Source organism: Solanum dulcamara, chromosome 4 (assembly GCF_947179165.1).
Source record: "Solanum dulcamara chromosome 4, daSolDulc1.2, whole genome shotgun sequence".
Classification (NCBI taxonomy): domain Eukaryota; kingdom Viridiplantae; phylum Streptophyta; class Magnoliopsida; order Solanales; family Solanaceae; genus Solanum; species Solanum dulcamara.
The window spans coordinates 8,387,977-8,411,706 of NC_077240.1; the positions used below are offsets into that span (position 1 = coordinate 8,387,977).

Here is a 23,730-nt window from a genome sequence, read left to right on the forward strand (position 1 = left end):
TTTTCACTCTTTTTATATTTATATATAGGTAAAACTGATCGCCGTATAATTAGAAGCTTACAAATTTCAGTCATGAAAACAATCTCGTGCAAAAGCTTACTAAAGGCTTTCCTAACAGTCATCAAAAGTTTAGAGAGGAATAGATTAAACAAGATGAGAACTCTTTATTAGTGAGTTCATAAAGGAAAAACATAGATACGTTATTCCGAGTTTTATTCATATTACTTTATTCAGAAAATGTTTTTCATTGATGTTTATTGGTCAAAAAATTCGGAAAATATTTTCTCTAAAAAAAAAAGTTTTTGAAAATGACTTTCCTAGTAGAAGTAGGAAAAGAAGTGACATTCCACATTGAATATAATTTCGGGTATAGATTCAATAAAATTTACATATTTAAAAACTATACGAAAAGTATTACAAGTCAACATAGCTAATGACTCTAAACATCTTTTTAAAAAAATCAGAAAATTGTTGTAAAATAAAATATTTGACTCCCCAAACAGTAACACATTTACATAAAATGAGACGAACGCATGAAGTTAAATTATGGATCAGGTTATGGCAACAAGACGTCAGGGCACAATCCGAATTAGAGGTTTGCTGCTAGGATGAAGAAAAGGAATGTAACCATTGTAACAGCTTCCATGAATTTGGACTTCATTGCATCCAGGGGATTGATATCAATGCACGTTGGCGTCTCCCAGAGGCTTCCTTTCTTCAAGAATACTCTGGATATCGTGCACTCTATTCATATCCTGAAAATTGGATTCCGGATACCATGCTTGAGTTCACTCTGTATGACATATACAGAGTTCTTAAGCCTGGAGGACTCTTCTGCCTGTGATCACAGTTAAATGCTACTTATGTTCCTATGCTGGAGCTGAGGTTGAATGCTGGAATGAAGCTTGATCGAGGGATCGATAAGAATTAGTGGTAAAGTACTTAGTTACTGAATCTTTGGACTGTTCCTAAAATGATGGCAATTTTACTTCTAATTCAAGTACAAGTGACCAACCCTATACTGACTATTTCCCCTTCTTTTTTTTTTTCTTTTTTTTTTTGTAATGCAATTGAAAGAATACAAGATGAGAGAATTATGCTTCACTATATACAAAGAGACTTTCAGTATAAGGATGGTTCAAGCCTTTGTTTGCTCCTTCATAGGTTGCTGAAGTAGATGCAGAGTCTGCATCGGGGTTCACTCCTTCGATCTCCATAATATTTTCAATCTGTTTCACCACTTCACTCATTTTAGGTCGATTGACTCCTTCTTCTTCAACACACTTGAGTGCTAGATCCACAAACTTCTCTAAGCTTCTAAGAGTTGCACCCGAACAAACTGCAGGATCCAAAATTTCATGAAGGTTATACAAATCTTTTGTCTTGTCCATTGCATCCTTCACTTCCTTGACAATATATCTTCCTTTATCAATAGGATTTTTTCCTGTGACTATCTCAAGCAGCACCACTCCAAAGCTAAAAACGTCACTCTTCTCTGTCAACTGGTTTGTCATGTACTATTCAGGATCCATGTATCCCTAATAAATAAAAGGCAACCATCAAAAGGACATAGATTATGAGGTAAATACTGACACATTTTTCTGCAACATCTCAACTTGTTCCTTTCATACATGGCAAGATCACATTATATGAACGTTAAAAAGCTTCTATCTGCTTGTAGCTTCTATATGGGCGATTACTCATTCTTTTCCTAATTAAGGTAGTATTTCTCCCTGAATTTGGTGTTTTGAAGCATCATTATCTACAAGTCCCGTACCTTAAGAGAATATGAAAAAAAAAAACACGTTTTCGTATTTTCCTGTTCCTACTTATTTATTTACTCATTTTTAGTGGAAGGATGGGTGGTCGATCAGAGAGGAGGAGCTTGAGGGTTCTTATTAGGCAATGAAATAGTGTTTGCAATGGTTATTACTGGACTAGAAATTATTGACATATTAGATTTCTGAACTTTCTGGACATTAGAAATTTGAGGGCATACGAGCATACAGTATTATAAAACCAAACGAGTTCAGGCAGATGTTAATAGAATCTTTTCTCACCATTGTTCCTTTGACTTGAGTGGTAATGTGACCCCTTTCACCTAGAAGCTTGGACAGGCCAAAATCAGCAACTTTTGCGTTTAGGCGATCATCCAGCAAAATATTGTTGGACTTGATGTCCCTGTGTATGATGGGAGGCTTGACAAGGTCATGCAAATACTGCAAACCTCTGGCTGCTCCAATGGCTATCCTCAGTCTCTTCATCCAATCTAACCTGATCCCAGTCTTACCTACAAGTACAAATTTCATTACATTTCCATTTCGGTCAAGTTAAAAGGAGCTAGTTTCAGTGAATCAATAAGAAGGGATCAACATATACCTGAAAGACCATCTTTTAAGGTGCCATTAGGAATATACTCGTACACCAGCATCTGTTCATCTTGATCGAAACAAAAGCCAGCAAGGTCAACGACATTCTTGTGATGAACCCTTGAGAGAAGCTCTATCTCAGTTTTGAACTCATGTGCACCCTGCATAGACCCTTGTAGAGCTCTTTTAATTGCAACCAATTCTCCATTCGGAAGAGTTCCTCTGTAAACCTGTAGAGCCACACTTCTACAGTTTCAAAACTCAACACAGTTCCAATTGTAGTCAAGAAATTTTCTTTTCAGTGGAGAGAAGCTGATACAAAAAAGATAAAAAATTTACATACTGGATCTTATTAATCAAACAGATTAGCTATTGTATTACATCCAAAACCAAAATATGTAATTATCTTGGGTGGAAGAGTCAAGATTTCTCCATCTACATATACAATCAGTTCATTATTGTCTGTAAACAGCCTGACACTTCGACAAAGAGAAGGGGAGTACTAAGACAAAGATGATTAAGATCAGAGCAAAAGAAGGCTGCAATACTGCTAACAAACACATGCTTAATGTATAAGAGCAGCCTCCATGATTGTGGGATGAAACTTCAACAAACTTCTTGATATATTGATATTTTTAGTTATGATGATGGTGGAGGGGAAAGCCGGGGGGAGGGGGGGGGGATAGCACAGGTTCAATAAAAGCTAACCTTTCCATAACCACCACAACCAATATCATTGGTTTCTGAAAAATTATTGGTCCATTTTTTGAGCTCCTCAAATGAGAAAAATCTAGCTCCTGTCAGCTGTGGAACAGCACCACTATGTTTATTTGAGTCCCAGGATGCTGCATTAAGAAGAAAGATAGCAACAATCACCGTAAGATGAAGTAATAGGTAAATGGCCTAATAGATAGTTCCAACTCTTACCAAAAGGATCGCTCCTCTTTGCAGCATCTTCAGCCCTTTTCTTTTGCCGGAAAGCATAAATACCAATGATTAGTGCTAAAATTGCAAGGACAGAACCACCAACTGTGGCTCCAATAATAATGCCTGTACTACTTGATTTTTTTGATCCGGTGGATGCACCTGAAAAACAGCATACACAGACTCAGACTTCAAATATATATTGTTTCTTCAGTCACAAACTTTCTGCAATATGTAAGAGATGAGAAATGAGTGACAAAAAGTAAAGGAAATATTTCTATTACCGTGCAAGTATTTATAGCCTTCACTAATGAAGATATAAGGTCCAAAGGAAGATGGGGGCTTAAAAATCTGATTACTAAGCACAAAACCTATTCCGGAAACTCCAGTTGCATCGAAAGAATCTTGGCTAGAAGGAAAAACTTGCAGGTGTATTACAAGGTAGTCATCTGAATCTTTTGTTGGGTTACGGAGGGAAACTGATTCCACAGGCAGTTGACGTTCTTTGAAGACAAGCATCAAAGACTTTTGGAGAGTCTCATAAGTAGTTCTATTTCCCAAGTTTGAAAAGGAAGGAGCTCTGAAGATTAGGTTGCCTACATATGGAAAAGCACATTTACAGGTAGGACTAGAAACTTGATTAGAGCTGCAATCAGTTGGCAAGCAATTCTCTAGTGGGGTTGAATATGTCTCAGTTTGTTGAGTTTCGATACAGTATGTTTTTGTCCCTTTTCCTCTTTCCTTGCAGAAAGGATTGCCTGCAAGCCTGCATAGGAAAAAGTAAAGAAATGAATTAATAAAAATTATATTAAAGTTTAGCATAGAATAATCATATGTCACAATAAGCTAGGCCAAAGAACTGAAAAACGTATGGTGTTTCTTGTCAACTTGGAGATTTTATGGCTTGAAGAATCATGAAATAGAGCTTACATTATCTGAAAGGGATACCCTGGTCTTTGAGTAAATGATTCGATAAGATTATTTTGCACATCAATGAGCTGCAACTGGTTGCTATATGTGGTTCCGATTTCAAGTGAACTGTTGAGTTTGTTATTCCTCAAGATGCTGTAATCAATGAGCATGTTGTCAACAAATATCAGCATAATACAGAGTTAGGAAATTTCAGTTAAGATAAATTCAACATTCAACTTCAGATAATCTATAGTTTATACAAAAACGACACAAAGTAAAAGGGACACTAACACTGTCTGCAACTGGTGTAGGCTGAAAAGGTTAACTGGAACTGATCCCTGAAGTCCTGTGTCTTCCATTACCCTGACAATACAAGGCCATTCATTAGGTTAAAAAGAACTTCTAGGAATTGAATCCATAAGAATGAGAAAAAAAAAGGAGGAGGAAATCTGTCCACATTCAAATGGATGCAGGCATATACTCTAGCACAGTATACGCATGCACTTGTGCACCTGCTCATGGTCGTGCATACACAAACACATGTACAAACAAAAAAAATGAGAGAGAGAGCATACAATGTTGTTAATGATTGCAGGCTTGGGATCCATGATGGGAAATCTGATGCATTAAATGTATTTCTGCTCATGTCCCTGCAAAAGTAAGTGCCCATGATTGGGGAGAAATATATGTAGTACTATGTTCAGCAATAATGGATTATCAACTCAAAGGGACAAAGGCACAAAAATTAGGATAAGCAACTTACAAATAGTTGAGGACATTCATGCCTGTGAGATTCGGCAAAAGACCATTCAAATTGTTGTCTGATATGTGGCTGTAATACATGGTCAAAATATACTACATCATGAAATCATGAGCACCTACAGTAGGTTCAGACAATTGTTTCATTTTCTACTTACAGTTCATTGACATGTGTGAGATTGTTGAGATTTTGTGGAACAGATCCACTGAATGCATTCCTGTCAAGACGACTGTTGCAATACCAGTAGCTTAGTTCACAAATGATTCATAAGGTATAGAGAGAGCAAGAAACTTTACTAGATTGTAAAGGGAAATCACAAGATAACAATACTTACAGCACTTTCATCGTCTGGACAAGTCCTAATGTATCTGGGATTTTCCCGGTAAACCTGTTGTTCTCAACTAGCCTACAAGTTGGAATATACAAGCATGAGGAAACCGTAATGGAAAGTTGTTTGTGATATAATTAACAAGCTTCTTTCACATGACTACTCTCAGAAGCAAAAATATGCACTAACAAGAATATCAAAAGGCGAGCTCAACTACTAGTGAATTCTCAAATATTTACGGACATAATAATTCATTCACCTCTATTCTCCAATTCAATGGAACTTACAGATGTGTCAGAGTCATATTAGAATGGAAAAGATGAGCTGGAATTTCACCGGATAGCTGATTCTTCCCAAATTGACTGAAGAAATGTAAATAATCTTAGAAAATGCAGTTGAGAGACAAAACAACATCAAGAAAAAGGAGAAGCGTGCAAGCGTTTAGCGTTAACAAGCATATCAAGACCAGGTTTGCTCCCACTAGAGACTGGAATTTTTCCTTCAATCTGATTATCGGATAAATCCAGCCAATAAAGCTCAGTCAGATAGCCAATGGTAGCAGGTATTCCTCCAGTAAATTTATTAGAGTTCAAAGATCTGCATAATACAGAATGGGGCTGTTTTAGAGCGTATACCAGAAAAAGGATTGAAAGAAATCATATACAGATAGATATGATAAAAAACACAACAATTCAGATTTAAAAGATGTATAGAACATAAGAATAGCAGTATGGATTAAACTCCTCATGAACTGATTTCTCTGTTTAGAAGTGCATTGCCTGTCCTAGAGATGGACCAAAATTTGAGTACAACCAGTGTTATCAAAGGTGAAAAGCGCAAAAAAGCTCTAAGGTCCATTGGGGCTTTAAGCGTAGAGCGCAAATAAAGTGTGGGCTTTAATGAAAAACAGCACAGAGGAGAAAAAGATACAAAATATATATGTTTAGTCCAAGACCAATAATTATAAACATGAATGACAAATATATAACCAAAGAATTTGAAAAAAAAGTATGATAAAGTGAAATATCAATTGTTTAGTGTCGCTTCTTCAAAAGAGGCTCATTGGCAAGGAAAAGTCTGCCTCAGATCCTTGATGACCACATTGAAGCGCACATAAAGCGAGGCGAAGCGCTAAACACGTTTTGAGCCTCGCTTCAAGGCTTAAGCGCGCCTTTGACAACACTGAGTACAGCTAGCACCATATGCACGCATTACGCTAGCCATTTTAAGCAGCTCATATATGTTAGAAAATGAGATTTTCTAGATAGTTTTTTAGTCTAATAGTGTTCTCTTTTAAATATTATGTTTGGTTTGTAAAGGAAGGGTAATCCTTGTTTTATGGAATTTGTTTTGTAAGTGGTTGGATAGGTATAGACTCTACTTACTTTTTGAAAAAGCTTATATAGCTATATGTATTCAAGCCTTATGTAAGATGTCATATGAATGTAAAATCTGTTGCTAAACCTTATTTTTTCTTATCTGTTTAAAAATCTAACAGTGGTATCAAGAGCCCTTCTTCTTGAGGGATCTGTGAAGGCAAGAAAGCCAAGGTTTTCTCCAGTTCTTCTAAGGTGAGCTGAGCAGTGAGCAGCAGTAACATGGCATCCAACAGCTTCTTGGGTGCAGGCCCTCCTATGTTTACAGGAGAAAATTATCACATATGGGTGATAAAGATGAAGGCTTATTTCAAAGCTCTTAGTCTATGGGAAACAATTGAAAGAGAAGATGATCCTCCTCCACTTGGACCAAATCCAACAGTTGCACAAATGAAGATTTATGAAGATGCGAAGTCAAGGAAACCAAAGGCTCTCACATGTCTTCATTCAGCACTTTCAGATGTGATTTTCACAAGAATAATGACTTGTGAAACACCTAAAGAAGCATGGGATAAGCTAAAAGAGGAGTTCGATGGAAGTGATAGAGTGAAGGCTGTCAAACTCTTAACTCTCAAAAGAGAATTTGAGATGTTAAGGATGAAAGAAGGAGATACTGTGAAAGAGTATTCTGCCAAACTTGTGGAAGTTGTAAACAAAATAAGGTTGTTTGGTGAAATCTTTCCAGATTCAAAGGTGGTGGAGAAGATGATGATAAGCTTACCAGCAAGGTTCGAGTCCAAGATTTCAGCAATAGAGGAATCTTGTGATTTAAAGACTTTATCAGTTGCAGAACTGATCAGCAAGTTGCAAGCCCAAGAACAAAGATCAAGCATAAGAGATGGAGAAGTAGCAGAAATGGCATTTCAGGCACAACATAAAGGCAAGCAGCTTGTGAAGGACAATAGAAGGATGGAAGGAGATAAAGTAGCAAAGGGAAAACCATGGAAGGAATCTTCAAAGAAAGGGAAGTTTCCACCTTGCAGCCACTGTAAAAGAACCAATCATCAAGAAAAAGACTGCTGGTTCAAAGGAAAGCCATCCATTCAATGTAGATTCTGTAAAAAGATGGGTCATATTGAGAAAAATTGCAGGGTTAAGCAGAATCAGCCACAACAACATCATGCGCAGCAGGCAAATTTTGTTGAAGAGTCGGAAAAGGAAGAAGAAAGCTTGTTTATGGCTTCTCACGAAGAAAACACAAGCAACAAATCCTCATGGTTCATAGACAGTGGATGTACGAGTCATATGTCACACAATGAGCTCTTGTTTCACACACTTGACAAGTCGTTCAAAGCTAAAGTTAGGATGGGAAATGGTGAAACAGTCGATGCACATGGAAAGGGTTCAGTTGCCTTTCAAACTACACAAGGTACAAAGTTTATACATGATGTGTTGTATGTTCCTTGTTTAGCATGTAACTTGTTAAGTGTGGCTCAAATGATGTCGAAAGGTTGTTCCTTAATTTTTAAGGGCAAACATTGTTTGGTTTTTGACTCAAAAGATAGTTTGATTGTTAAAGTAGAAATGGTGGATAAATCTTTTCCTTTAGATGGGAAGTTTGATAATGCAAATTTTGCAAGTATGGATGAGTCATGGTTGTGGCACAAAAGATATGGGCATTTTAACTATGCTACTTTAAAGTCTATGTATGAGAAAGACTTGACTAAAGAGTTACCTGAGATCTCACTGTCTAAAGAAGTCTGTGAGGCATGTCAGATGGGTAAGGTACACAGAAAATCATTTCCTAAAAGTGCTACCTGGAGGGCAACTGAAAAACTTGAATTAGTTCATACTGATGTGTGTGGACCTATGCAGACATCATCTTTAGGACAAAATAAATATTTTGTTCTCTTTATTGATGACTTAACAAGGATGACTTGGGTGTATTTTTTGAGTAACAAGTCCCAAGTATTTTCAGTTTTTAAGAAATTTAAAGCTTTTGTTGAAAGACAAAGTGGTTGTAAGCTGAAGTCTTTGAGATCGGACAATGGTGGTGAATACACTTCAAATGAGTTCAATAAGTATTGTGAAGATATGGGGATTGATCACAAGTTGACAGTAAGTTATTCACCCGAACAAAATGGAGTCTCGGAGAGGAAAAACAGGACTGTTGTTGAAATGGCTAGATGTTTGTTGCTTGAAAAGAAACTACCGCAAAGCTTTTGGGCAGAAGCTGTTTATACTTCAGTATATCTTTTAAATAGGTTGGCAACTAAAGCTGTGGATAAGAAAACTCCTATTGAGGCTTGGAGTGGAATAAAACCATCTGCCAAGCACTTAAAAATCTTTGGTTCGATTTGCTATTCTCATGTTCCTTCAGTCAAAAGAAGCAAACTTGAACTGAAAGGTGAATTGGGGATCTTTATTGGTTATTCATCGCAATCCAAAGGTTATAGAGTTTTCAGCTTGCAAACAAAAAGTATTTCCATCAGAAGAGATGTTGTAGTAGATGAGCATGCTTTTTGGAACTGGATAAGGAGCAAATTGAGAAAGATAATGCAGATTTTCAGAACTTGCGTCCGCTGCCTGAAATCCAATCATTTGGCTCTGAAAATTTGGAAAAAGATGAAGAATCAGATGGGGAATCCTCACTTGATTCGCCCATTTTGAAAACAAAGTCCCTTTCTGAGATATATGAAAGATGTAATGTTGCAATCTCAGAGCCAAATAGCTATCAAGAAGCATCAAGACATGAAGTTTGGATTGAAGCTATGAAGGAGGAGATTGGTATGATAGAGAAGAATGATACTTGGAAGCTGGTTGATAAACCAAAAGACAGAAATGTAATAGGGGTGAAATGGGTTTATCGAACCAAACTTAATCCAGATGGTTCAGTTTATAAATACAAGGCAAGGCTTGTTGTGAAAGGTTATGCGCAAGTTGCAGGTCTGGATTATGGAGACACATTTGCACCAGTTGCACGACATGATACAATAAGGCTTCTATTTGCTTTGGCAGCTCAATCAAATTGGAAATTGTATCATTTGGATGTGAAATCAGCATTCTTAAATGGACAGCTGCAGGAGGAGATTTATATCGACCAACCAGAAGGATTTCAAGTTGCAGGAATGGAGGATAAAATCTACAAGCTACATAAGGCATTGTATGGATTAAAGCAGGCTCCTCGAGCCTGGTACAGTAAGATTGATTCTCATCTTATTTATTGTGGCTTCAAGAGAAGTGAAAATGAAGCCACTTTATATGTGAAGAAGGCTAAAAGAGGAGATGTGCTTTTGGTGTCACTCTATGTTGATGATCTTCTGTTAACAGGAAGCAATGAAGCTATGATAAATCAATTCAAGCAAGAAATGGAGACCAAGTTTGAAATGTCTGATTTGGGTGAAATGAATTACTTTCTGGGAATGGAGATTCGTCAAGCTACAAATGGAATCTTCATTTCACAGAGAAAATATGCATGGGATATTCTTAAAAGATTCAAGATGGAGAGATGCAAGCCTGTATCGACCCCACTAGTTCGCAATGAAAAGATTTCGAAGTTTGAAGGAGGTGATAGGGCTGATCCTGCAGTTTATAGAAGTTTAATAGGTAGTTTGCTGTATTTGACAGCAACAAGACCTGATCTCATGTTCGCAGCAAGTCTTCTGTCGAGATTTATGCATGCTCCGAGTCAAGTTCATCTTGGCGTCGCTAAGCGAACGTTGAGGTATATCAAGGGAACTGCTGATTTTGGTATTTGGTTTAAAAAGGAAGAGCAAGGGAAATTGATGGGTTATTCAGATAGTGATTGGGCAGGAAGCATTGATGATATGAAAAGTACTTCTGGATATGCTTTTACACTTGGTTCAGGCATGTTCTCATGGAATTCAAAGAAGCAAGAGGTGGTAGCTCAATCTTCTGCAGAAGCTGAATACATCGCCGCTGCTGGTGCAACTAATCAAGCTCTATGGTTAAGAAAGATTCTATGTGATCTGGAGCAAAATGACATTGAAGCTACTGTCATTAAGGTTGACAACAAGTCAGCAATATCTATGGCCAAAAATCCAGTGCAACATGGTCGTAGCAAGCATATAAATGTGAAGTTTCACGCTATCAGACAAGCAGAGAAGGATGGCGAAGTTAAACTTGTTCATTGCAGCTCAGATCAGCAGATTGCAGACATCATGACCAAGGCTCTTCCTAAGGGGAAATTTGAAGTTCTAAGGGCTAAGCTGGGAGTATCCAAGAAAAATCTCAAGGAGGAGTGTTAGAAAATGAGATTTTCTAGATAGTTTTTTAGTCTAATAGTGTTCTCTTTTAAATATTATGTTTGGTTTGTAAAGGAAGGGTAATCCTTGTTTTATGGAATTTGTTTTGTAAGTGGTTGGATAGGTATAGACTCTACTTACTTTTTGAAAAAGCTTATATAGCTATATGTATTCAAGCCTTATGTAAGATGTCATATGAATGTAAAATCTGTTGCTAAACCTTATTTTTTCTTATCTGTTTAAAAATCTAACAATATATGACCTCCACGTTCTGGTAAAATATGTCACATACTGGTCGCGCGTTCAAAGTATAAAGAGTGCCACAGAATGCTTACAGAAAAACCAGCTGCGTCAGAGATCCTATGGTGTCTGGTATTGGTCCAGAAAATGCACAACCAACAAGGATCCTGTCATGAAATTAATAAAAGATCATTAGTATAGTATCATGAGATTAGCTGGTAAATGAATGCGTGATGTTTATTCACATTCACTTACAAATTTGATAGCTTTGTCAATTTTCTAATAGACTGAGGAAGACCTCCTGTCAAATCTTTGTTATATGATAGATCCCTATAAGACAGTCAATAACTAGAATTGACAAATTATCCCAACGTATTGCTCAGTCATAAGAAAAAAGGGCGTCCAGGAGAAAACATGAAATGTAAAAGGAAAACCTACAAAGTCTCCAATTCAGATAAACCTTGGATGTCTCCAGATAGCTGACCATTCAAACTCATACTTGACAATCTTCTGAAATTGAGAAAGATGGCAACAACCATATGACTTCTGTAATTTTAAGCAGTTGACAAAGGGATACACGTCGAATTCTTACATAAAAATCACTCGTGAATTTCTGCATCCAACTCCTTCCCAAGTACTCCCGCAGGGATCTGCTCCAGTCCAATTGGAAGGACCATACCAATAATCCCTGAGAGACTTTAAAGCAGCAGCTGTATAAAATATTGAATCAGTTCTTCTCTACTAGAACACTTAACTGACCATATCTAGAAGAGAGCAGGAAATATATAATGTTCCCTCAAGATTATTGAATATTTTCCATAATCTCTGGATTATTTATTACTTGTGTAATTAAGAGACAAGTTCTTCATATAATTACAAAAAGGAAAACTAAGATTTGAACACTAGTATTCACAGACAATCAAATATCTCTGTACACTGGTTAAGAAACATTTGATAGAGAAGAACAGAACAAAATCAACTTACTATCAACAGGATTAGTCCATGCTGCTATTGCAAGAACATGGATCAAAACAACCAGAAAACAGACGAGAATTCGAGGTGTCATTGCCGGAGAAACTACCATGTGATCAACTTCACAAGTTAAAATCAAGAAGAAAACTTTAATCACTTTTCAAGTTCTGCCTATCAATGACAGGCACAGCTATCTGATACATTTACTAGGAGTTGAATAAGAGATTGTTCCATTTAGCCAAGTAACTCTCTAAATTTTCAAAATAGAGATAGAGAAATCTTATTAGTAGGAATGACAATTGGGGCACGACAATGCTTAAATGAGGTAGGGTAGGGCAGGTCAAAGTACATTTTAGAAAAATAAATGGGTTTGTCCTTCAGATCATAAATTGTGTCACAGTGATACAACAGTATGTACTCCTAGCATAGTAGCATGCACATTATAGTTTCTTTCTAAATTTTTTCATTGTCATGTTCACATCTAACATTACCTTATTTTCCTCTGGTAACTTTTGAGCATATCAACCTGTTAATTTTTTGTATACATAATAGATCCTTTACTAAAGAGATAACTGAAGCTACAGATATAAAACATAAAACTCGTAAGCTCCTGACAGAGAGAACATATAAAAAGTTCCTAGTGGTTTATAGAAAATTCCTAAAATAAGCATGACTTGTTTTTTTTTAGAGACGACATTGCTAATTATAACATGGATAAATCACAGTCACAAACTTTTTCTAAAAAAGAGCTAAACAGGGAGGGGGTGGTGTGGGGCGGGGCTAAATATGGCGGGTCAGGGAAAAGAAAAACTGTTAAAGCGGGGTAGGGCAGGTTGAATCTGTGACAGCCTGGCAGGGCAAGGATTCACCTGCTCCGGCCCACACTATTGTTATCCCTACTTACTTGAACTTTCGAGTTTGATTTCCACCTTGTAATTTCTTTTTTATGCCTAATCCAAAAAAAATAAGAAATATCATCGCAGGGTATGATATGTATATCAACATATGAAGTGTAATTCCGTAGATGGTATTCAGAGGGGTGGTGTGTAACTAAATCTTACTCTTATCTCTTGAAGATTGGAGAAGTTGTTTCCAATAAATGTTCAAGTAAAATATTTTAAATGAGGTATGAAAATTTTATTGAAAAGCTTTGGACCAATGAAAAAAATAGAATCACTTCTTATGGACTATGTTGAGAACGAATTGATTTAGTTTTTCTTGAAGGGAATTGCTTTTGCTTTCCTCGTGTAATTAAATTTTATTTTATATGAATTTTTCACAAATATTCAATTGAACCCCATCCCTCTATACTAGTGGGAGAATTAGATTTTTAGGCTACTTACAATATTTTTTTAGTTTTGTGTCCTTTGATTGATATATTCATTTTTACTTCTATTCAATTTGTAAGTGACAAAAATATCTCATTTTCTCCTTACTAGCTCCGTGCCTACTTAGTAGAATGGACCAATTACGGAGGGGGGAAATTGAAACCGATCGGTGGCCTCTTAAAGTTGGCACTAACTTTCACTTAGACACCTCAACTAGGTTTTGTTCATTTTAGACACCTCAAGTAAGATTTTGATGTGTCTTTTTGAACATCACCCAACTCACCGATGACGTATCAAAGTGACAAATTAAACGAAGACACGTGACATATATATATCAAAAACAATTCTCAAATAATTACTTTTTAGTAAAAAAAAAAATGGCCAATAACTTGATGACATGTGACATTTTTATTCAAATAATATTTTTTTAAAAAAAGAAAAATAAACAATTTCTGTTAAACCCCCCCCCCCCCTCCACACACACACCCCCCCCCCTCCATTCGTCTCTCCAGCCCCACTCACCTCTCCCGTCACCTTCTCCAACCCCTCCCCCACCCCACCGATCTTCATCTACACCCCCACCCACCCCAACCCTACCCATATCATCCTCAAAAACACTTTAAAAAGAATTTAATTATATTTAAAAATTTTATTTTATAAAAGCACAATTTTTTCTTCTACGTGAAGAATGATTTGTGGATCTATAAGTTACTGAATCTACTAAAAAAATTGATTATATGAAGATAACTTTAAAATGATTTGGAGAATTTAAAAAAAAATTGTCGATGTTTTTCAAATTATTTCGAGGAGGAAGAAGGCAACAAAACAAGAAAAGGTGTTTAAGCTTGAGGAAATCTCGTGGCATTCGAATTCACTTTATATTTGGCATCATCAAATCTATTTCACCATGGATGAAAAATGGTAGCTAGAAAATGGAGAACAAGAAAAAAAAATCAAAAAAAAACCGCTCTTCACACGCTCAAAATGGGTGCAGCACACGCAATGTGTCAAGTCAGCACAAAGTGTCAAAATGACATATCGGGACCTTACTTGAGATGTCTAAAATGAACAAAGCCTAGTTGAGGTGTCTAAGTGAAAGTTGGTGCCAATTTTAGGATGCCGATGGGTTCTACCATTTTTTTTCTTATCTGTTATGTGTAAAAGTAAATACTTCTTATGTATTTAAATAAAGATTTCTAGGACATAAAACTAAATAAAAAAGATTGTAAAGAGTTTAGAAACATTTCTCCCGCAATTAGGTGAAAGGCTGTTATAAAAAGATAACAATGTAAAATTGATCTCAGGTCAACTTTTCACAAGTAGTTGCAGAAACTTTGGCATTGCTGCAAACATGGAATGCACAATTTTTATTAGGATGAAAATATGTGAATTCTCATATAGAAATGATCATCCTAATTGATATCAGAAAAAAGTTAAACACTTTTTACAGAAGGAAAAAATAAATGTTTCCAAAAAAATTACAGTATCTTCTCTGTTGTACAATAATTTACTCCAAAAGACAAAATTAGTTGAATCATTCTGCATTCTCTCAAATTTGTACACACATAACAGGCCAAAGCATAGTATGTGTCATCTTAATTCCACAAGTTTGGGAAAATCCACAAAAACATTGATCTTACTTGGGCTCTACCTTTGAAGCAGGATATGCTCCACTATAGACGAAAAGACTTTCATCGGTATAAGGATGGTTCATGCCTTTGTTTGGTCCTTCATAAGTTGCTGAAGATGATGCAGAGTCTGCATTTGGGTTCAGTCCCGTGATCTCCATAATATTTTCTATCTCTTTCACCACTTCACTCATAGAAGGTCGATTGGCTCCTTCCTCTTCGACACATTTGAGTGCTAGATCCACAAACTTCTCTAAGCTTCTAGGAGTTGCACCGGAGCGAACTGCAGGATCCAAAATTTCTTGAAGGTTATACATGTCTTTTGATCTGTCCATTGCATTCTTCACTTCCCTGACAATATATCTTCCTTTCTCAATAGGAACTTTTCCTGTAATTATCTCAAGCAGCACCACTCCAAAGCTATAAACATCACTCTTCTCAGTCAGCTGGTTTGTCATGTAATATTCAGGATCCATGTATCCCTGATAAATAAAAGGCATCCATCAAAAGGACATAGATTATGAGGTAAATACTGTACCTGTTTATTTATTTACTCATTGCTTAGTAGAGGGACGGGTGGTCGATGAGAAAGGAGGAGTTTCAGTGTTCTTATTAGACAATGAAATTGTGTTTGTAATGGTTATTACTGGACTAGAAATTATTGACATTAAATTTCTGAACTTTCTGGACATCAGAAATTTGAGGGATACAATCATACAATGTTCTAAAATGAAACAAGTTCAGGCAGGCGTTAATAGAATCAGTACTCACCATTGTTCCTTTGACTTGAGTGGTAATGTGACCCCTATCAGAGTCACCTAGAAGCTTGGACAGGCCAAAATCAGCAACTCTTGCGTTTAGGCGATCATCCAGCAAAATATTGTTGGATTTGATATCCCTGTGTATGATGGGAGGATTGACGAGGTCATGCAAATACTGCAAACCTCTGGCTGCTCCAACGGCTATCCTCAGTCTCCTCATCCAATCTAACCTGATCCCAGTCTTACCTGCAAGTACAAATTTCATTACATTTCCATTTTGGTCAAGTTAAAAGGAGCTAGTTGCAATCATATCATCATCATCATATATTATTAAAAGCGGGAAGCTCCAAAGTGCAAAGTTGGATTATCATTTTGCCCTTCCTTTTGATTAAAATGATTAAATATATAATTAAATACTAATATTTTAATTATATAATAAAATAATTTGAATTCCAAGAGTTGCACTTTTATTCTTTAGTTATGACATTACTAATTTCTTTTGTTATTAATATATGTTAGTAAACTCACTAACAAAAACAAAAGGGCTAAATGCTTTGTTTACCATATTAACTACAAGAAGGCAAATACATTGTATAGCTTCCATCGATTTGTCCCCTTTTTTTAATTAATGTTATTTTCTACTTCTTTTTAGCTTCCATCAGTTAAAAGAACTTTTCATATTCTTTTATCTTCTATCAGATCAATAGCTTTAGCCGTTAGTCCATTGTCAAAATATTATATACTTTCTTCTTCAAAATAGTCAATATTTTAGTGTATTCTTAGCACTTTCTGCAACAAAGGTATATTTTTTTTATATTAGTTTTTTCAATTAATTTCCCTTTAAATTAAGTACATATAACCAACTTTGTTTAAGTTGTGTAGACCTTTGTTTTGCTCTTGATAATTTTTGTTCTCTTTTGCTCTTTGTTATTTATTGCTTACGTTTTCAATCTTCAGACTTTTTTTAATATTAAAATTAAATCTTCGGACTTATTTTGTTTGATCATCTTTTTAAATTCTCGCATCTGCTCAATCTTTTCATTTTTTTTTTCTATTATTTTACGAAATTTGTACTAATTAGCATAGGATACACGTGCAACGCATGTGTTCGAGAACTAGTGAATCAATAAGAAGGGATCAACATATACCTGAAAGACCGTCTTTTAAAGTACCATTAGGAATATACTCGTACACCAGCATCTGTTCAGCTTGATCGAAACAAAAGCCAGCAAGGCCAACGACATTCTTGTGATGAACCCTTGAGAGAAGCTCTATCTCAGTTTTGAACTCATGTGCACCTTGCATAGACCCTTGCAGAGCTCTTTTAATTGCAACCAGTTCTCCATTCGGAAGAGTTCCTCTGTAAACCTGTAGAGCCACACTTATACAGTTTAAAAACTTAATACAGTTCCAATTGTAGCCAAGAAATTTTCTTTTCAGTGGAGAGAGGAGCCAGTACAAACAAACTTCTTCATGTATTGATATTTTCAGTTATGATGATGGTGGAGGGGAGAGGGTTGCGCATGTTTAATAAAAGCTAACCTTTCCATAACCACCACAACCAATATCATTGGTTTCTGAAAAATTATTGGTCCACTTTTTGAGCTCCTCAAATGAGAAAAATCTAGCTCCAGTCAAATGTGGAACAGCACCACTATGTTTATTTGAGTCCCAGGATGCTGCATTAAGAAGATAGATAGAAACAACCGTTATAAGATGAAGTAATAGGCAAATGGCCTAATAGATAGTTCCAAATCTTACCAAAAGGATCGCTCCTCTTTGCAGCATCTTCAGCTCTTTTCTTTTGCCGGAAAGCATAAACTCCAATGATAAGTGCTATAATTGCTATGACAGAACCACCAACTGCTGCTCCAATAATAATGCCTGTACTAGATTTTTTTGATTCGGTGGATGCCCCTGGAGAACAGCATGCACATAGACTCAGACTTCTTAACTATCAACTTCACTAAGATGTAGTTCCATAATGTTCCAAAGAATAATTTGAATTTTCAGCAGTCAATTACTGAATAAGATTTTCTAAGAAAACCGATCAAAATAACCTGCATCTATACTATGAAGTTACTAATAAATTCATTGAAGTTTACACAAACTCTAACAGAAAAATCACTAAGAACAATGAACGAAAGTTGATCCATCACATGTAAGTAACCAATTTTTTTAATTTTTTACCATATTTTTGTCTCAAAAGACTAGATGCATTTTTTTGGATCTTTTACTTCTAAGTTGAATAATTAAGAAAGAATTGATAAAGTTATCAAACCACTAGACCTGTAATAATTGCTCTTCATGTTCAAAGTCTTAAAAATAGAGTATATTCTCCTATGAACAGAAGTACATGAAAACTTTATCATCAATACTTCAACATTCAAATATAAATTGGTTTTTTCAGCCACCAACATACTATTATTATAGATTAGGCTGAACATTTATGTAAGAGATGAGAAATGAGTGAAAAAAAGTAAAAGGAAATAATTCTATTACCATCGAAGTATTTATAGCCTTCACCAATGAAGAAGAAAGGTCCAAATGACGATGGGGGCTTGAAAGTCTGATTACTAAGCACAAAACCTATTCCAGAAACTCCAGTTCGATTGAAAAAATCTTGGCTAGATGGAAAAACTTGCAGGTGTATTACAAGATAGTCATCCAAATTTTTTGTTGGGTTACTGAGGGAAACTGATTCCACAGGCAGTTGACGATTTTGGAAGGATTGCATCAAAGACTTTTGGAGAATCTCATAAGTAGTTCTATTTCCCAAGTTTGAAAAGGAAGGAGCTCTGAAGACTAGGTTGCCTGAGTATGGAAAAGCACATTTACAGGTAGGACTAGAAACTTGATTAGAGCTGCACTCAGTTGGCAAGCAATTCTCTGGTGGGGTTGAATATGTCTCAGTTTGTTGAGATTTGATACAGTAATCTTGTGTCCCGTCTCCTCCTTCGTTGCAGAAAGGATTACCTGCAAGCCTGCAGAGGGAAAACGTAAAGAAATGAGCTAATAAAATGATATGTAAATCATACGTCACAATAAGCTAGGCCAAAAACTGTTCAACATGTGTTTCTCAACAACTTGGAGGTTTATGGCTCGAAGAATCAAGGAATAGAGCTTACATTATCTGAAAGGGGTACCCTGGTCTTTGAGTAAATGACTCAATAAGATTTCTTTGCACATCAATGAGCTGCAACTGGTTGCTATATGTGGTATCAATTTCAAGTGAGCCGTTGAGTTTGTTATTCCTCAAGATGCTGTAAAAAATGAGCACATCAAATATCAGCATAATACAGAGTTGGGTCATTTCAATTAAGAGTAAATTTAATCTCAGATACACAATCTATAGTTTATCCAAAGACGACACTAAGTAAAAGGGACACTTACACTGTCTGCAACTGGTAAAGACTGAAAACGCTAGCTGGAACTTTTCCCTGAAGTCCTGTGTTTTCCATAACCCTGCCAATACAAGGTCATTCATTAGGTTAAAACGAACTTCTAGGAATTGAATCCATATGAGTGAGAAGAAAAAAAAACAGGAAACCTGTCCATATTCAAATGGATGCAGGCATACACTTGTGCACCTGCTCATGGTCTTGCATACACAGACACACACGCACACATAAAAGAGGGAGAGAGAGAGAGAGAGAGCATACAATGATGTTAAAGATTGCAGGCTTGGGATCCATGATGGAAAATCTGATGCATTAAATGAATTATTGCTCATGTCCCTGCAAAATAAGTTCCCATGATGGTGAGATTAGCAAATTTTCTTCTTTAGTTTTGGTCTGGAAAAAGTAACAAATAGATTGGGGAGAATATTTACAGTATGACGTTGAGCAGTAATGGATTATCAACTCAAAGGGATAAAGGCAAAAACCTCAGGATAAGCAACTTACAAATAGTTGAGGACATTCATGCCAGTGAGATTCGGCAAAAGACCATTCAAATTATTGTTCGACATGTGTCTGTAATACATGGTCAAATTATACTACATCAGGAAATTTTAAGGAATGCAGTTAAGTTCAGAAAATTGTTTCAGTTTCTACTTACAGTTCATTGACATGTGTGAGATTGTTGAGATTTTGTGGCACAGATCCACTTAATAAATTCCTGTCAAGACGACTGTTGACAGGACCAGTAGCTTAGTTCACAAATAATTCATAAGGTATACAGAGAGCAAGCAACGTTACTAGATTATAAAAGGAAATCACAAGCTAACAGTACTTACAGCACTTCCATCGTCTGGACAAGTCCTAATGTATCCGGTATTTTTCCAGTAAACTTGTTGTTCTCAACTAGCCTAGATGTTAGAATATACAAGCATCAGGAAACTGGAAATCATAGTCAAAAGGAAAGTTATTTGTGATATAATTATCAAGCTTCTTCCACATGACTACTTTCAGAAGCAAGAATGGAACTTACAGATGTATCAGAGACAGATTGGAATGGAAAAGACGAGCTGGAAGTTCACCGGATAGCTGATTCTTCCCAAAGTGACTGAGAAGAAACGTAGATAGTCTTAGAAAATGCAGTTTAGAGACAAAACAATATCAAGAAAAAGGAGAAGCGTACAAGTGTTTAGTGTGAACAAGCATATCAAGACCAGGTTTGCTCCCACTAGAGACTGGAATTGTTCCTGTAAGCTTATTGTCAGCTAGATCCAGCCAATAAAGCTCTGTCAGATAGCCAATGGTAGCAGGTATTCCTCCAATAAAGTTGTTAGAGTTCAAAGATCTGCATAATGCAGAATGGGGCTGTTTTAGAGCGTATACCAGAAAAAGGATTGCAAGAAATCATATGCAGATAGATAAGGTTAAAACACATCTATTCAGATTTGATAAACGTATAAGCACAAGAATAGCAGTATGGATTAAACTCCTGAACTGATTTCTCTGTTTAGAATTGTATTGCCTGTCCTAGAGATGGACCAAAGTTTGGGTACAGCTAACACCAAAGCACGCATTACATTAGCCATTTTAAGCAGCTCAAAGATGACTATTTTCTTTTTCTGTCATGAAACCATTCATTCAAGATGCCTATCACTTAATTCATTCAGACAAAAAATGAAAAAAGATCAGGTCTTATGTATAATAAAAAAAGCTAAGAAATCATAATTTAAGCTGAAATAAATATGAAATCCCTGAGCCATCATCTTATGATCTGTTCAGTGCAAACAGCTTAAACCAAATAAATGAGTAAACTTCTTTGCATTCTGGTAAGATATTTCATGTACTGGTAGTGCGTTCAAAGTACTAAGGGTACCACAGAATGCTTACAGAAAAACCAGCCGGGTCAGAGATCCTATGGTGTCTGGTATTGGTCCAGAAAATCCACAACCAACAAGGATCCTGTCATGAATTTAAGAAAAGATCATTAGTATATTATCACGAGATTAGCTGGTAAATGAATGCATAATGTTTTATCCATGTTCACTTACAAATTTGATAGCTTTGTCAATTTTCCAATAGACTGAGGAAGAGGTCCTTTCAATTCCTTGTTGTATGATAGATCCCTATAAGACACAGTACATAATTAGAATAGACAAATTATCCCAAAGTATTGCTCAGTAATAAGAAAAAAGGGCGTGAAGGAGAAACATGAAATGTGAGAGGAAAACCTACAAAGTCTCCAATTCAGCTAATCCTTGGATGTCCCCAGATAGCTGACCTTCCAAACTCATACTTGACAATGTTCTGAAATTGAGAAAGATGACATCAACCTTATGAATTTTGTAATTTTAAGAAGATTGACAAAAGGGATATACGTCGAATTCTTACATAGAAACCACTCGTAAATTTCTGCATCCAACTCCATCCCAACTACTCTCGCAAGGATCTGCTCCAGCCCAATTGGGCGGAACATTCTGCAAAGAATCCTTGAGAGCCTGTAAAGCAGCAACTGTATAAAATATTAAATCAGTTCTTCTTTGCTAGAAACTTAATGACCATATCTAGAAAAGAACAGGAAATATCTGATGTTTCCTCAAAATTATTGAATATTTTCCAAATTAACTATACAACACGAAAATACAACATTAAAATGCCCAAGTTCATAATGACCTATCTCATAAGAGAAAATCAAAACCATGTAATTAAGACACAAGTTCTTCATGGTTCATATGATGTGTTGAGTCGCTCAACAACAGATAGTTATCATCTCAGAAACTCACTCTTGTTCTTGATTCCAATTTTTTTCAATAAAGAAAATAACTTTCTGAAATAATAATTATTAGTCGACTGAACATATATTGTTACGAGAAGGAAACCTAAGATTTAATTAATCAAATATTTTGTACATAAGAGCAAAAGAAACTTACAATCATCAGGATTAGTACGTGCTGCTATTGCCAGAACATGGATCCAAACAACCAGAAAACAGAGAATAATTCGCGGAATCATTGCTAGAGAAACTACCATATATGTGATCAACTTGTCAACAAAATCAACAAGAGAACTTTAACTTTAAATCCTTTTTCAACTTGTGCTCCCCACGACAATACTATCTATCAATGGCAAGGCACAACCTATCTGATGCATCTACTAGTAAAGAAGTTGAATAACGAATTGTTCCATTTAGCCAACTCACTCTCTACGTGAAAATGTTATTTTATTTTGTTTCACACAATGATTGACCTCCAACTTCAATTTTTTCTCCTATAAAATTCACACACCACGTTTAGTTTACTAGGTCTTTACATGCCACAAAAGTCAACAAATTACATGTATTATGTAAGGTTAACCCTTCATTACAGGCATCAATTAAATATTGAATATTTCTCTTGAAAATAATTGACCGTTTATTGGGTGTTAATCCTAATTACAATATTAACACCTTGATTAGGTTTCAGATTATTAGACAAAGTCTAGTTGTTCTGGAAATTAAAAGGCAATTTTTCCTTTTTTGGTTGGGAAATTAATGTTAAGGGTCATTGTCAACTAAGTCATTCAAAAGAAGTTGCCAAGAGGGGCAGTTGAATAATCCTCCCACACGCTTTAGGAAAATTAGAGTGGATAAACCTCATTTAAGTTTTTAAAAAATTGAGACGACGAACCCAGCATGCGGTCGACAAAAAATATTAGATAATTTCTTAGATTAAAGTCTCTATGGAAGAGTTACCTCGTAATATTTTGACATATTTAAAATTATACATTTCAAAAGTATTAATTTTCTCCGTCAACTCAAACTATGAAAAATAAAGTGAAATGGAGGGGTATAATTTTTTTTAAGTAGATTCAATCGAATCCCTCTCCTCCTACTAGCTTATCCCCAACCAAAGAGAATAAGGTCCTATTATATTGCGTGTGAAAACAATTATAAAATAAAATTTAAATAGAGACGCCAATAGGTACTTGCTAATGTGCTTGGATTTATCATATGTCAATGTCAACGCATTTTTATATAGTAGTATATAAAAATAAAAAAATAGTATATGCTCTATTCGTTTTATTTTGTTTGTTTTATCTTTCTTTTTAATTCGTTTTAAAAAGAAATATTTTTCACTTTTGACATTTTTTTAATTCTAAATTTACATGACATATTTTAAATCTCAAGATTAAAAAGATATTTTTAATATATTCTATACATCTTTAATTAAAAAATTTCGTGTCAAGTCAATTCTTAATTCAAGAATTTTTCAAAAATAATCTCTCTAGTAATGATAAAATCATCATACATTCTAATCTTTTTAAGACACTCATAGAATCTCAGGGGTAATATTGTTATTGTCATTGTAAAGGGTGAATTTGAACGTGTTGTCTACTTGTGAGACCCACCATTAATGATAGCTCACAAGTTGACTTAGTCTTGTTTGGCATTGAATTTCTTATGAACCCAATTCACCATTAGTACATACTGACTATGTCTATCTGGAACCATTAATGAATGCAGTGTTTTGTAGATTATTGTTCTATTTGTTAGG

General features: G+C 35.6%; 1 protein-coding gene and 1 pseudogene across 1 annotated transcript; both read right to left on the reverse strand.

Moving 5' to 3' along the window:
* Positions 1-361: 361 nt before the first annotated feature.
* On the reverse strand, positions 362-12,361 carry LOC129885983 (leucine-rich repeat receptor protein kinase HPCA1-like; annotated as a pseudogene).
* A 2,451-nt stretch (positions 12,362-14,812) lies between these two features.
* Positions 14,813-22,473, reverse strand: LOC129885980 (leucine-rich repeat receptor protein kinase HPCA1-like). The gene is made up of 19 exons (XM_055960480.1): positions 22,129-22,473; positions 21,590-21,710; positions 21,434-21,505; positions 21,250-21,324; positions 21,089-21,160; positions 20,385-20,546; positions 20,235-20,309; positions 20,041-20,112; positions 19,863-19,934; positions 19,709-19,777; positions 19,466-19,540; positions 19,197-19,268; positions 18,932-19,066; positions 18,306-18,787; positions 17,565-17,720; positions 17,346-17,482; positions 16,952-17,171; positions 15,814-16,049; positions 14,813-15,524 (listed from the first exon to the last, which is right to left on the reverse strand). The coding sequence occupies exons 1-19, from the start codon at positions 22,226-22,228 to the stop codon at positions 15,051-15,053; spliced, it is 2,877 nt and encodes a 958-aa protein (XP_055816455.1). The 5' UTR covers positions 22,229-22,473; the 3' UTR covers positions 14,813-15,050.
* Between the last annotated feature and the right edge of the window lie 1,257 nt (positions 22,474-23,730).

Bases quoted from the DNA above. Each gene is read 5' to 3' on its own strand.
- LOC129885980 (XM_055960480.1), bottom strand. From the start codon at position 22,228: ATGGTAGTTTCTCTAGCAATGATTCCGCGAATTATTCTCTGTTTTCTG. The intron at 21,506-21,589 runs GTAAGAATTCGA...TCTCAATTTCAG, and splicing joins AATTTACGAGTGGTTTCTAT to AACATTGTCAAGTATGAGTT. The intron at 20,547-21,088 runs GTAAGCATTCTG...TGCATTATGCAG, and splicing joins CTGACCCGGCTGGTTTTTCT to ATCTTTGAACTCTAACAACT.